This window comes from Oncorhynchus masou, chromosome 15, assembly GCF_036934945.1.
Source record: "Oncorhynchus masou masou isolate Uvic2021 chromosome 15, UVic_Omas_1.1, whole genome shotgun sequence".
NCBI lineage: Eukaryota > Metazoa > Chordata > Actinopteri > Salmoniformes > Salmonidae > Oncorhynchus > Oncorhynchus masou.
Genome location: NC_088226.1, coordinates 50,811,782 through 50,828,352, shown reverse-complemented (window position 1 = coordinate 50,828,352; position 16,571 = coordinate 50,811,782). Strand labels below are relative to the sequence as shown.

The 16,571-nt window shown below is 44.6% G+C and overlaps 1 protein-coding gene across 1 annotated transcript in view; it reads right to left on the bottom strand.

Moving 5' to 3' along the window:
* The window catches only part of LOC135556401 (voltage-dependent R-type calcium channel subunit alpha-1E-like), a 115,208-nt gene extending 98,936 nt beyond the window's left edge, over nucleotides 1–16,272 (bottom strand). Inside the window, exons 1-2 of the mRNA XM_064989586.1 lie at nucleotides 15,937–16,272; nucleotides 8,390–8,495 (exon numbers count right to left, since the gene is read on the bottom strand). Coding sequence (XP_064845658.1) covers nucleotides 8,390–8,495; nucleotides 15,937–16,205 — 375 coding nt within the window. The 5' untranslated portion in view covers nucleotides 16,206–16,272. The remainder of the gene's footprint in view (nucleotides 1–8,389; nucleotides 8,496–15,936) is intronic.
* Nucleotides 16,273–16,571: the final 299 nt, after the last annotated feature.

Genomic DNA, 16,571 nt, shown 5'->3' with positions numbered 1-16,571 from the left:
GTGCAAATCAATCCCAGAACAACAGCAAAGGACCTTGTGAAGATGCTGGAGGAAGCATATCCACAGTAAAACGAGTCCTATATCGACAGAACCTGAAAGGGCACTCATCAAGGAAGAAACCACTGCTCCAAAACTGCCATAAAAAAAGCCCAACTACAGGTTGCAACTGCACATGGTGACAAAGATCGTACTTTTTGGAGAAATGTCCTCTGGTCTGATGAAACAAAAATAGAACTCTTTGGCCATAATGTCCATCGTTATGTTTGGAGGAAAAAGAGGGAGGCTTGCAAGCCGAAGAACACCATCCCAACCCTACGGGGGATGGCAGCGTCATGTTGTGGGGGATGGCAGCATCATGTTGTGGGGGTGCTTTTCAGCAGGAGGGACTGGTGCACTTCACAAAATAGGTGGGAGGTGGGAAAATGATGTGGACATATTGAAGCAACATCTCAAGACATCGGTCAGGAAGTTAAAGTTGGGTCTTCCAAATGGACAATGACCCCAAGCATACTTCAAAAGTTGTGGTAAAATGGCTTAAGGACAACAAAGTCAAGGTGTTGGAGTGGCCATCTCGAAGCCCTTACCTCAATCCTATAGAAAATGTGTGGGTAGAACTGAGAAAGTGTGTGCGAGCAAGGAAGCCTACAAACCTGACTCAGTTACACCAGCTCTGTCAGGAGGAATGGGCCAAAATTCACCCCACTTATTGTGGGAAGCTTGTGGAAGGCTAACGTTTGACCCAAGTTAAACAATTTAAAGGCAATGCTACCAAATACTAATTGAGTGTATGTAAACTTCTGACCCACTGGGAATGTGATGAAAGAAATAAAACCTTAAATGAATCATTCTCTCTAATATTATTCTGACATTTCACATTCTTAAAATGAAATGGTGATCCTAACTGACCTAAAACAGAAAAGGATCACAGTGGCATGCCATTCATTTTCTAATTAAAGCTGAGTACTAGGGTATTGTCCAGGCAAAGATTTTTAGTGTAGCAATATTAAGTTGTATGAAATTAAATCAGATGTGAAAAATAGGCTATGCAAAAATGTGGGCACCCTTGTCATTCTGTTGATTTGAATACCTGTAACTACTTAGCACTGATTAATTGGAACACACAATTGGTTTGGTGAGCTCATTAAGACTTGAACTTCATAGACAAGTGCATCCAATCATGAGAAAAGGTATTTAAGGTGGCCAATTGCAAGTTGTTGTTCTCTTTGACTCTCCTCTGAAGAGTGGCAACATGGGGACCTCAAAACAACTCTCAAATGACCTGAAAACAAAGATTGTTCAACATTTTGGTTTAGAGGAAGGCTACAAAAAGCTATCGCAGAGATTTAAGCTGTCAGTGTCCACTGTGAGGAACATAGTGAGGAAATGGAAGACCAGAGGCACAGTTCTTGTTAAGGCCAGCAGTGGCAGGCCAAGTAGAATTTTGGAGAGGCAAAGGCAAAGGATGGTGAGAACGGTCAAAAACAGCCCACAGACCACCTCCAAAGACCTACAACATCATCTTGCTGCAGATGGTGTCACTGTGCATCGTTCAACAATTCAGCGCACTTTGCACAAGGAGAAGCTGTATGGGAGAGTGATGAGGAAGAAGCCTTTTCTGCACACAAGCCACAAACAGAGTCGCTTGAGGTATGCAAACGCAGATTTGGACAAGCCAGCTTCATTTTGGAATAAGGTGCTGTGGACTGATGAAACAAAGATTGAGTTATTTGGTCATAACAAGGGACGTTATGCATGGCGGAAAAAGAACACAGCGTTCCAAGAAAAACACTTGCTACCCACAGTCAAATTTGGTGGGGGTTCCATCATGCTATGGGGCTGTGTGGCCAGTGCCGGTACTGGGAATCTTGTTAAAGTATATCAGCAATAATGTTGAAGAATCAGTCACAAAGTTGAAGTTACGCCGGGGCTGGATATTTCAAAGACAACGACCCAAAACACTGCTCAAAATCTACCCGGGCATTTATGCAGAGGAACAAGTACAATGTTCTGGAATGGTCATCCCAGTCCCCAGACCTGAATATCATTGAGAATCTGTGGGTCTTAGAGGCTATCGGAAGCGTCTAGAGGCTGTTATTTTAGCAAAAGGAGGCTCTATTAAATAGTGATGTGATTCTTCTATTAGGGTGCCCAAATTTATGCACCTGACTAATTTTGTTTTGATGCATATTGCACATTTTCTGTTAATCCAATAAACCTCATTTCACTACTGAAATATTACTGTGTCCATCAGTTATTTGATAGATCAAAATGAAATTGCTGATCCAAACCCCCAATTATTTATAAATGGAAATCATTGAAATTGTCAGGGGTGCCCAAACATTTTCATACGACTGTATATATAATAGCTGTAATAGCTATTTATCAAATGAGAACCAATTAATCCAGCTAGTTTCTCACTCTATTAAACACAACTGTAAAACTAACGAGCTGCTAACGAGTTAGAGGGGATAACTGGGACATGCCAAAACACCCATTTGATAAAATGCAATAGTATATACACTTATTTGTACTCTATTTGGTTAAAGTGTAATATTTGATGTCTGTAAAATGTGTCTTAAAGATAATCAATGATTTGGAATTATGAGGCAGCGGGGAACACAGGAACTTTATGGTCTATGCCATGGCTCAATAGGTATACTGCATTCAGAATGAATTAATACATAATGCAGGAAATGAACACAGGAACTGTATGGTCTATGCCATGGCTCAATAGGTATACTGCATTCAGAATGAATTAATACATAATGCAGGAAATGAACACAGGAACTGTATGGTCTATGCCATGGCTCAATAGGTATACTGCATTCAGAATGAATTAATACATAATGCAGGAAATGAACACAGGAACTGTATGGTCTATGCCATGGCTCAATAGGTATACTGCATTCAGAATGAATTAATACATAATGCAGGAAATGAACACAGGAACTGTATGGTCTATGCCATGGCTCAATAGGTATACTGCATTCAGAATGAATTAATACATAATGCAGGAAATGAACACAGGAACTGTATGGTCTATGCCATGGCTCAATAGGTATACTGCATTCAGAATGAATTAATACATAATGCAGGAAATGAACACAGGAACTGTATGGTCTATGCCATGGCTCAATAGGTATACTATTCAGAATGAATTAATACATAATGCAGGAAATGAACACAGGAACTGTATGGTCTATGCCATGGCTCAATAGGTATACTGCATTCAGAATGAATTAATACATGATGCAGGAAATGAACACAGGAACTGTATGGTCTATGCCATGGCTCAATAGGTATACTGCATTCAGAATGAATTAATACATAATGCAGGAAATGAACACAGGAACTGTATGGTCTATGCCATGGCTCAATAGGTATACTGCATTCAGAATGAATTAATACATAATGCAGGAAATGAACACAGGAACCTTTTTATACGCCTTTCACAAAAAATATTTTGTACAATTTCCCCCCTTTCTGAACAACCCCTCCCTCTCACCCTTCATCCTAGACATACCCCTGGCACCCTACCCCATCCCAAACATACCTCTGGAGCTCTACCCCATCCCAAACATACCCCTGGAGCCCTACCCCATCCCAAACATACCCCTGGAGCCCTACCCCATCCCAAACATACCCCTGGCGCCCTACCCCATCCCAAACATACCCCTGGTGCCCTACCCCATCCCAAACATACCCCTGGAGCCCTACCCCATCCCAAACATACCCCTGGAGCCCTACCCCATCCATAACATACCCCTGGAGCCCTACCCCATCCATAACATACCCCTGGAGCCCTACCCCATCCATAACATACCCCTGGAGCCCTACCCCATCCATAACATACCCCTGGAGTCCTACCCCATCCATAACATACCCCTGGAGCCCTACCCCATCCCAAACATACCCCTGGAGCCCTACCCCATCCCAAACATACCCCTGGAGCCATACCCCATTCCAAACATACCCCTGGAGCCCTACCCCATCCCAAACATACCCCTGGAGCCCTACCCCATCCCAAACATACCCCTGGAGCCCTACCCCATCCCAAACATACCCCTGGAGTCTTACCCCATCCATAACATACCCCTGGAGCCCTACCACATCCATAACATACCCCTGGAGTCCCATTTACATCATTTACATTTAAGTCATTTAGCAGACGCTCTTATCCAGAGCGACTTACAAATTGGTGAATTCACCTTCTGACACCCCATCCATAACATACCCCTGGAGCCCTACCCCATCCATAACATACCCCTGGAGTCTTACCCCATCCATAACATACCCCTGGAGCCCTACCACATCCATAACATACCCCTGGAGTCCTACCCCATCCATAACATACCCCTGGAGCCCTACCCCATCCATAACATACCCCTGGAGTCTCTACCCCATCCATAACATACCCCTGGAGTCCTACCCCATCCATAACATACCCCTGGAGTCTTACCCCATCCATAACATACCCCTGGAGTCCTACCCCATCCATAACATACCCCTGGAGTCTTACCCCATCCATAACATACCCCTGGAGTCCTACCCCATCCATAACATACCCCTGGAGTCTTACCCCATCCATAACATACCCCATGGAGTCCTACCCCATCCATAACATACCCCTGGAGTCCTACCCCATCCATAACATACCCCTGGAGCCCTACCCCATCCATAACATACCCCTGGAGCTCTACCCCATCCCAAACATACCCCTGGAGCCCTACCCCATCCCAAACATACCCCTGGAGCCATACCCCATTCCAAACATACCCCTGGAGCCCACCCCCCATCCCAAACATACCCCTGGAGTACCCCATCCCAAACACCCCATCCATCCCAAACATACCCCTGGAGCCCTACCCCATCCATAACATACCCCTGGAGTCCTACCCCATCCATAACATAACCCTGGAGTCCTACCCCATCCATTTAACATTTACGCTCTTATCCCTACAAAGTCCTCTGACACCCCATCCATAACATACCCCTGAGTCCTACCCCATCCATAACATACCCCTGGAGTCCTACCCCATCCATAACATACCCCTGGAGTCCTACCCCATCCATAACATACCCCTGGAGTCCTACCCCATCCATAACATACCCTGGAGTCCTACCCCATCCATAACATACCCCTGGAGTCCTACCCCATCCATAACATACCCTGGAGTCCTACCCCATCCATAACATACCCCTGGAGTCTTACCCCATCCATAACATACCCCTGGAGTCCTACCCCATCCATAACATACCCCTGGAGTCTTACCCCATCCATAACATACCCCTGGAGTCCTACCCCATCCATAACATACCCCTGGAGTCTTACCCCATCCATAACATACCCCTGGAGTCCTACCCCATCCATAACATACCCCTGGAGTCCTACCCCATCCATAACATACCCCTGGAGTCCTACCCCATCCATAACATACCCCTGAGGAGTCCTACCCCATACCCCATAACATACCCCTGGAGTCCCCATACCCCATCCATAACATACCCCTGGAGCCCTACCCCATCCAAACATACCCCTGGAGCCCTACCCCATCCATAACATACCCCTGGAGTCCTACCCCATCCATAACATACCCCTGGAGTCCTACCCATTTACATTTACATTTACATTTAAGTCATTTAGCAGACGCCTTATCCAGAGCGACTTACAAATTGGTGAATTCTTCTGACACCCCATCCATAACATACCCCTGGAGCCCTACCCCATCCATAACATACCCCTGGAGTCCTACCCCATCCATAACATACCCCTGGAGTCCTACCCCATCCATAACATACCCCTGGAGTCCTACCCCATCCATAACATACCCCTGGAGTCCTACCCCATCCATAACATACCCCTGGAGTCCTACCCCATCCATAACATACCCCTGGAGTCCTACCCCATCCATAACATACCCCTGGAGTCCTACCCCATCCATAACATACCCCTGGAGTCCTACCCCATCCATAACATACCCCTGGAGTCTTACCCCATCCATAACATACCCCTGGAGTCCTACCCCATCCATAACATACCCCTGGAGTCTTACCCCATCCATAACATACCCCTGGAGTCCTACCCCATCCATAACATACCCCTGGAGTCCTACCCCATCCATAACATACCCCTGGAGTCCTACCCCATCCATAACATACCCCTGGAGTCTTACCCCATCCATAACATACCCCTGGAGTCCTACCCCATCCATAACATACCCCTGGAGTCCTACCCCATCCATAACATACCCCTGGAGTCCTACCCCATCCATAACATACCCCTGGAGTCCTACCCCATCCATAACATACCCCTGGAGTCCTACCCCATCCATAACATACCCCTGGAGTCCTACCCCATCCATAACATACCCCTGGAGTCCTACCCCATCCATAACATACCCCTGGAGTCCTACCCCATCCATAACATACCCCTGGAGTCCTACCCCATCCATAACATACCCCTGGAGTCCTACCCCATCCATAACATACCCCTGGAGTCCTACCCCATCCATAACATACCCCTGGAGTCCTACCCCATCCATAACATACCCCTGGAGTCCTACCCCATCCATAACATACCCCTGGAGTCCTACCCCATCCATAACATACCCCTGGAGTCCTACCCCATCCATCCATAACATACCCCTGGAGTCCTACCCCATCCATAACATACCCCTGGAGTCCTACCCCATCCATAACATACCCCTGGAGTCCTACCCCATCCATAACATACCCCTGGAGTCCTACCCCATCCATAACATACCCCTGGAGTCCTACCCCATCCATAACATACCCCTGGAGTCCTACCCCATCCATAACATACCCCTGGAGTCCTACCCCATCCATAACATACCCCTGGAGTCCTACCCCATCCATAACATACCCCTGAGTCCTACCCCATCCATAACATACCCCTGGAGTCCTACCCCATCCATAACATACCCCTGGAGTCCTACCCCATCCATAACATACCCCTGGAGTCCTACCCCATCCATAACATACCCCTGGAGTCCTACCCCATCCATAACATACCCCTGGAGTCCTACCCCATCCATAACATACCCCTGGAGTCCTACCCCATCCATAACATACCCCTGGAGTCCTACCCCATCCATAACATACCCCTGGAGTCCTACCCCATCCATAACATACCCCTGGAGTCTTACCCCATCCATAACATACCCCTGGAGTCCTACCCCATCCATAACATACCCCTGGAGTCCTACCCCATCCATAACATACCCCTGAGTCCTACCCCATCCATAACATACCCCTGGAGTCCTACCCCATCCATAACATACCCCTGGAGTCCTACCCCATCCATAACATACCCCTGGAGTCCTACCCCATCCATAACATACCCCTGGAGTCTTACCCCATCCATAACATACCCCTGGAGTCCTACCCCATCCATAACATACCCCTGGAGTCCTACCCCATCCATAACATACCCCTGAGTCCTACCCCATCCATAACATACCCCTGGATTCCTACCCCATCCATAACATACCCCTGGAGTCCTACCCCATCCATAACATACCCCTGGAGTCCTACCCCATCCATAACATACCCCTGGAGTCCTACCCCATCCATAACATACCCCTGGAGTCCTACCCCATCCATAACATACCCCTGGAGTCCTACCCCATCCATAACATACCCCTGAGTCCTACCCCATCCATAACATACCCCTGGAGTCCTACCCCATCCATAACATACCCCTGGAGTCCTACCCCATCCATAACATACCCCTGGAGTCCTACCCCATCCATAACATACCCCTGGAGTCCTACCCCATCCATAACATACCCCTGGAGTCCTACCCCATCCATAACATACCCCTGGAGTCCTACCCCATCCATAACATACCCCTGGAGTCCTACCCCATCCATAACATACCCCTGGAGTCCTACCCCATCCATAACATACCCCTGGAGTCCTACCCCATCCATATCATACCCCTGGAGTCCTACCCCATCCATAACATACCCCTGGAGCCCTACCCCATCCCAAACATACCCCTGGCGCACCACCCCATCCCCAATGTTAGTATAAAAGATAGTATGTTAGTATAAAACATAATATAAAAGAACAAAAACAAATCAAATAATAACAACAAACACTACAATAAAAAACAAAATACAACTAATGTCCAAGCTAACAATGTACTCAAAAGTCATAAAACAAGATTAAGTGTTCTCGTTTTGCTGCAACTATCCAATTCTTTCCAATCTTTGGAGAAAATGTCAGATAACAATTAAATACCAAATTTCATGAATAAGGAATTGGGAGGGAAATTGTGTTTTTGAAATAAGCTTATGCATGGATGGAGAACCCCACTGATGATGACTGACTTAAGACACAGTGTATTAGTAGATGGTTTACTCACCAGTCTCTTAGACATGGGGGTCTTGTCCTCTCCAGGCAGGTGCTGCTCCAGGGCCAGGACGATACAGTTGGCGATGATGGTGGCGAGGATCATGTACTCAAACGGAGTGAAGCAACAAGTTAAGGAAGAATACTTTGTCACAATATACTTAACATAAACTCTATTCTTCTAATTTTTGTAACCTGTGAGTTTACAAAACAAAGACATAATGTAGAATTTCCATCCCAAAATGAGAGAGATATCATAGTGTGCTGAGGTCGAATAATCCCCAATCAGAATGACAAGGATGACAGTATCATTACACATATCTAAAATACCCCCTTCCTACTGCCTCACATTCCTAAGACATTTGATGAAAATCCCTCCCATTGATTAAATGTCAGGATGCATCTATTCTTCTTACTTCTCTGTTGGCAGGCAGACCAGTGTTAATCCAGCCTGCTGCTGAGCACCTGGCAGTGCTGTTGCTGCCTCCTCCTCTCCTCCATACAGCTGGCTGACTCACAGAGAACCTGACTGTCAGCTCCTCACAATGCCCTGATGCTGTCCATCTAGCCAGCCATGGAGAGGCGAGGGGCAGGAGACTGTTGTCCACAGTAGCTGAGGACAGTAGCAGGAGACAAGCCATAACCCTGAAAGCTGGAGGAGAGGCAAGTCTGGGTGTGCTGGGGATGTGTGGGAAGAGCAGGAGGCTGATCCTACAAAAAAGGGCACTTTACTACAAGCTTGCCAAGGAACCCCTGGTGATTGTAGGTTTAAATGTGCCACAGGGATGAGCGAACGTTGCACATTTCTCTAAGTTTGTGCGTGGGCACTGGATTTATTTTGGCTGTGTGAAAAAATGAGGTAGAGAATGAGGGAGCCTAAATCTCCTCAGTGGAGAGGGGGAGGAGGGGGGGGGGAGATCAATGCAAACAGATCTGTCAGTTGGAGTTTCTGCCTGGAGGGTCACACAGGGACACCCCTTATCTTCTGAGCATTAAATAACTAAATAAACAAAAGCTCCAATACAGTAACACTTGTGACTTTCTGCTGTGACTAAATACTTCCTGGCCTGCTCTAATGGGAGCACTGATCAAACTATATTCAACCAGGATTTATAGAAAACTCCTGTCCTCTTACATGTGCTACAGGACAACCTACCATGATTCTCTCTGTCAGGGCCCTCCTCCACAACCACACCCTACTGTACCTCCATCCCCTCAGACACAAAGAGCAGCTGCAAGAAGACCATTGACACTGCACTCAGAGAGAAAGAGAGATAGGGGGGGGGATAGAGAGAGGTATCCACGGCAACAGGCTCCTCTCAGCCAAAAGTCAGCGCTCACATTTAATTGGCGGCAGTCAGGGCTATCGCGACTCCCCACATGTTGCAACAGCCCTCCTGACAATCAATACCAAGTCCTGCCTTATTCATTTAATTTGTGTGTAAAATCTCTTCTTCACTCAGTCAACAGTAATTTACACAAAACCATGTGTGTTTATATCATCCAATGTGAGAAGTGTGATTTCTCCAGGAATAGGTGTATCTACAGTATCGTCTTATAATTGGCCTATATTGAAGAGGTATGGGGCTGCGGAGAAACGTCTAGGTTTTTTATCCAAATATATGTATAATTCTGTTTTATCATTCATGAAATGCCTTCTGAGAAAACTGTCATTTATCCACGAAGGGGCTTTGAAATGAGGGCTCGTGGGGACGTGTGAGTCACATTGACAAGTTTGCGCTGGCTCCTGCGCTAAAACAGGTTCAAAATAGCAGTGGAGATGGAATGTGATACAGGGTGCATCTGTGCACATGTTCTTAGATTGGCTTCAAATCTTATTACACACATGGGGTAAAATAATGAATCGCTGTGGCTGAGTCAGGGTTCTCTTTCAATTACTCCTTTCAATATCTCACATGTGGGATTCACCTGAATCTCAGAAGCTCCAAAAACTAATCGCACACATCTGTCAGAGACAGACAGGTCGAGTTGCAAATGAGGTGAGCCTCTCCCCTCATGATAAGGAGCCACACACCTGCACTCTGCAAGGGGAAGCCCCTCTCTCGTCAATGGTTATCACATTGGATTATGGAAGCTATGATATTGGCCTATAATAGCAAGGGGTTACAGACTCTGGAGGGTCTGAGGCTCCATCCACCAGAGGTATGGTTACCTCTTGTACACTGATCAAGGGCATCTCCTTATAGGAGATCTGTGATGTTGTAAGTACCAGGACATTTTAGCCCAAAACCTGGTTGCCTCTGCCAGGAGGCTGACATTTGGCCTCAAGTAGATCTTCCAGCAAGCCAATAATTCCAAGCACTAATCAAAATCCTCAAAGAAATTGTTCATTGACCAAAAAAAACTACATTTTGCAATGACCATCTCATTCTCTGGACTCTGAACCCCCTTGAAAGCCTGTGGTTTAAAATGAAAAAGGCAGTCCATAAGTGCAGACAAAGGATATCAAGGAGGAACGGTCTAAGATCTGTATGGAGAAATGGTCTAAAATCTCCAATCTCATAGAACATTTTAGAAAAATAGTATCCTCGCTAGGGGAGCGTGCTAGAGTATTGAAAACAGGGGTCTCAATAATTACCCCATTTTTCTGCATAAAATATAGCTCAGTATTTGTATTATTTATTGAATACAGTTTTTTTTGCATATATTTATCAAGCATGCCAATAATTGTGGACCTCACTGTGTATATTACATACAGGATGATTTTAAACAAGCATGAGGAAAAGCCAAATAGTGCTTGAGGATGGATTATAATAGTAAACAAAGACATTCAAACACAACAGGTGGCCATTTTTAAAACTGTTTACGTACATTTCTGGTTGAACAAATATTGACATTCTCTTATGAATGAATGTCAGGGTTACATTCATTCATAAGAGAATGGATTGATGGAAGGCAACTTGTTGAGATAATTAGATCTAGAATAGCAAGGCTGTCTTCAGAAATGAGCTAACATCATTTTGAATAAAATTACACACAGATCAACCAAGAATACTGGAACCATGAGTAAATGTTGGGATATTATGCCAATGCCAGATCCGTTGTGCCATCTGAAATTGAATGAAGCTGATTTGCCACTCTTGCTGTTGAGGGGAGGGTGGGGGCTCTAGAGGGTGGCGTCAGTCAGCACCCCATCCTTCAGACCTGCTCTGCCATGGACAGGATCCATTATTAAAGAAGTACCTACACCCCGGGGCACTTCCTGTAGCAGCCTCCCAGTGTTCATCAGTCAGGGAGAGCAGGAGCTCTTCCTCCCCAGGCTCCCTGCACCAGAGTGGGCAACGTGTTTCCTTAGGCCTGCCTGGCTCCTCCACCCAGCCCCTGCCAGTCTCCACATCGACCCCTGACACACCTGCTGCTCCTGCATCATGCCAGTCAAGGATGCCTTGAAATAAACCCCTCATTGATCACTGCTTTTAATTGAGCAGTAGAAAAAAAGAGCTGCTTATACCAGGAAGCATGTTGTTCTGCACACAACTATGACCTTTTAATAAGGGAAACGGGAAACCTAGAAAGTTGCACAAATGAATGCATTCAACCGAAACGTGTCTTCAGCATTTAACCCAAACCCTCTGAATGAGAGAGGTGCAGTGGGCTGTCATGCATAGAGAGCGTATTGTGTGTTGTGCGTGCGTGTGTGTGTGTGTCTGTGTGTCTTACGAAGTTCACGGTGGTTAATTTACCAGAGCTCTCTCAATGCTAAAGCTCAAGCTTATGAACAGCAGCCTGTGCTGTGTCACATCATGACAGGAAATTACTCTGAATGAGACCATCAGTTACAGTTCTAATCACTTTATACTACATGATACAGCAGACTGATCAGACGTCATTAGACGTAATGATTGTTCATTAATTTCACAAAGTTAATTAGATGAAATGAGACACTCCCTACACAATGCCACATTAACCTTGGGGTTAGCTCATGCACTTTCCACCCAACGAAACAGAAAAATAGCCACAAACTGCCGAGAATCAGTCAGGAACTGCATAGACAACGATATGTTTGCAAGGAACCGAACAATAGATGGATTGAGGTTTGGAACTTCCTGTGTTCTTTATTTTTACAATTTTCTACATTGTAGATTAATAGTGAAGACATCAAAACTATGAAATAACACATATGGAATCATGTAGTAACCAAAAAAAGTGTTAAACAAATCTTTTTTTTTTGTTGAGATTCTTCAAAGTAGCCTTGATGACAGGTTTGCACACTCTTGGCATTCTCTCAACCAGCTTCACCTGGAATGCTCTTCCAACAGTCTTGAAGGAGTTCTCACATATGCTGAACACTTGTTGGCTGCTTTTCCTTTACTCTGCGGTCCAACTCATCCCAAACCATCTCAACTGCTTTGAAATTGCAGAATGCTGTGGTAGCCATGCTGGTTAAATGTGCCTTGAATTCTAAATGAATCAGACAGTATCACCAGAAAAGCACCCCCACACCATCACACCTCTGCATCCATGCTTCACAGTGGGAACTACATATATATATATTTTTTAACCTTTATTAAACTAGGCAAGTCAGTTAAGAACAAATTCTTATTTTCAATGACAGCCTAGGAACAGTGGGTTAATTAACTGCCTTGTTCAGGGGCAGAACAACAGATTTTTACCTTGTCAGCTCAGAGATTTGATCTTACAACCTTTCAGTTACTAGTCCAACACTCTAACAACTAGGCTATGCGGACATCATCCGTTCACCTACTCTGCATCTCACAAAGACACAGCGGTTGGAACCAAAAATTGTTCTACTCATCAGACCAAACGACAGGTTTCAACAGGTCTAAAGTCCATTCCTTGTGTTTCTTGGCCCAAGCAAGTCTCTCCTTCTTTTTGGGGTCCTTTAGTAGTGTTTTTTTGCAGCTATTCGACCATGAAGGCCTGATTCACAGTCTCCTCTGAACAGTTGATGTTGAGATGTGTCTGTTACTTGAACTCTGTGAAGCATTTATTTGGGCTGCAATCTGAGGTGCAGTTAACTCGAATGAATGTATCCTCTGCAGCGAAGGTAACTCTGTGTCTTCCTTTCCTTTGGCGGTCCTCGTGAGAGCAAGTTTCATCATAGTGCTAGATGGTTTGTGCGACTGTAAAGTAATGATGGACTTTCGTTTCTCTTTGTTTATTTGAGCTGTAATATGGACTTGGTCTTTTACCAAATAGGGCTATCTTCTGAATTCCACCCCTACCTTGTCACAACACAACTGATTAGCTCAAACGCATTAAGAAGGAAAGAAATTCCACAAATTAACTTTTAACAAGGCACACCTGTTAATTGAAATGCATTCCAGGTGACTAACTCATCAAGCTGGTTGAGAGAATGCCACGAGTGTGCAAAGCTGGCTATTTTGAATATTGTCAAATCTCAAATATTTTTTAGATATGTTGAACACTTTATTGGTTACTACATGATTCCATATGTGTTATTTCATAGTGTTGATGTCTTCACTATTATTCTACAATGTAGAAATAAAGTACAAATAAAGAAAAACCATTGAATGAGTTTGACTGGTACTGTATATAAAACACAGGAAAATCACACTTTTGACTGCACTGGGCCTTTAAAATTATAGTGTAAGGACTATTATGTTGTAATAGTATATCAGAAAGCCATTCAGCTGGGCAGGACAATAATAACACACGTGGGACACCTGGTGTAGGCCTACTGTAGATAAACAATAGCTGACCCACATAAGGGCATTGTGTTGCTTACTTTAAGAGAAAGGCAATCCATTTGCTTCGGTGTAGTGCCAAGTCATTTCAGGGCTATTAGTGACCCTCTTGGCTTTCCATCCCTCCATCTCCTCTCCATCTCCTCTCCTCCGTGACGAGAAAATGTGGTGATATGCCTCAAATCTACAGCCAGTGATTATTATGGTCGGCAACACCTGCATCTTGTTGACAGAAAGTCATTAGCTGCATGGAGGAAAATGGAGATCTACGTGTCTAATTCAGTTTCCACTGACTGACATGTGAGTCACACTCTCCCACTGAGTCAAAGGCAAAGACAATCTTGCATGTCAATTAAGCAATAAGGCCCGAAGGGGTGTGGTATATGACCAATATACCATGGCTAAGGGCTGTTCTTATGCACAATGCAACGCACAACTCTTTGCTGTGGTATTTTGGCCATATATCACAAACCCCCGAGGTGCCTTATTGCTATTATAAACTGGTTACCAACATAATTAGAGCAGTAAAACCATTTTTTTTCAGCATTCAGTGCTCGAACCACCCAGTTTCTAACAATATATAATATACAGTACTGGAGTTTTCTAAAGATAACACACATTCTTTTGTTTTTTTCCATCATACATCATACAAATAACATCCATTGCTTGTCTGATGCAGATTCCCCTATGATATCCTGAATAATACTGAGACCATATTACATTTTCATAGTCAAATCAACCAATGAAAAAGGTGGCATTAAATTATATTCAAGAGTCCCTTCAGATACTGATCCAATTTAGGAAAATCAATTCAACAATGTGAATTAACCATACATTGATGGAAACACCAGAGAGAGGGGTGTGTCAGAAGGCCAAAAGCTATACTGTTAACATAACATGTAGAAAAACAAGGAATATGAAATTCGCTGATAAAATAGATCTATACCTACAGCATTGCAATGCTACAAGAAAACTATTACCATCGAGTAAAACACTGTCCAACTAACCAGGTTTCGGTCTCAAACACTTGATCATGACAGTTGGTCATTTCTGGCAGTCAAGAACAGCACCATCATCCTGATTCAGAAACATCAGTAGAGACTTGAATCTCAACAGGTTAATAATGTGAATCTAGCACCACAAAGAGATGCCACTGTATTGTTAGTGTTATACTAGCCATATCGCTTGACTCAACGCCTGTAGGACTTTTAATCAATGACACACAGATGAAGCCCTAAAGTTTTAACCATTTGGAAATCGCTGCACGGACAGCGCTTTCACTCAGTGGGAAACGTTGATCAATGGTTTAAAACATGTCTGCTTTTACTTCGAGTGGATTGTCAGTGGTCAGTGAAGTGAACCTCAGTGTGTGTGTGTGTGTGTGTGTGTGTGTGTGTGTGTGTGTGTGTGTGTGTGTGTGTGTGTGTGTGTGTGTGTGTGTGTGTGTGTGTGTGTGTGTGTGTGTGTGTGTGTGTGTGTGTGTGTGTGTGTGTGTGTGTGTGTGTGTGTGTGTTAATAAATGTTGGAAATCAATTTGTTAAAAGATGGAACTAGGCAGATAAATCCAATCATTGGCTTTGTGGAATAAAATCCCTACCCTCCTATAAATACCAGTTATACAACTGCTACTGGTGCTGTCCCTGGTGCTGAATTATACTGTTCTTCATGATGATAAGAAAAACATTCATATGATAGACAATTCTGTATAGATAAGAACTTTCGTTGAAAGTGTGTGTGTGTATGTGTATGTGTGTGTGTGTGTGTGTGTGTGTGTGTGTGTGTGTGTGTGTGTGTGTGTGTGTGTGTGTGTGTGTGTGTGTGTGTGTGTGTGTGTGTGTGTGTGTGTGTTTACACTTAACCAAAAGGATATGGCCACTCTATGACCTTCTTTGCGTACTTCCGAACAATGTTGTCCTCCCCGAAAATGAAGAGTGATCTATTGACGGTGAAACAGTTCTGTCTGACAGGGATGGGGTTGTACAGGGCCATGGTGCGAGCTCTCTGCGCTTTGGTCTGTTTAAAGGCTGGGGAAACTCCACCACCTGTAGATACAGGCGCTCCCTCCCGGGTCCTGTTGCGCTTGGAGCCCCCATCCCCGGAGCCCAACATGGCGGGAACATTGTCTCCGAACCGGGACATTCTGCGAAGAGCAAGAAAAACAGGAGAGAGGGGAGAGGGTTAGCCCCTGGGAAGCAGGGTGGGGTAGAGCAAGTAATTTGATCGGGGGAAAAATACTCGTTTTAGTCCATCATAATGTCCTTAGCCAAGGCAACACGAGATGATAAATATTCCTATCCGCATGTGGAGTTGTTCACAAATAAATATTCCTCAGTTTTGAAGTTCACAGTTTGAATTCAAGCCTTTACTTCTTTGACCGTGGGCTTTCAACTTCTTGTGAATAAATCAAAGTCGACGCATGTCTTCAACGAGTGGGTAGGTTACAAAGAAACACATCAATTGTCCAAGAGACCGCATTCAAACCCATTAAGCAAAATATATATATAT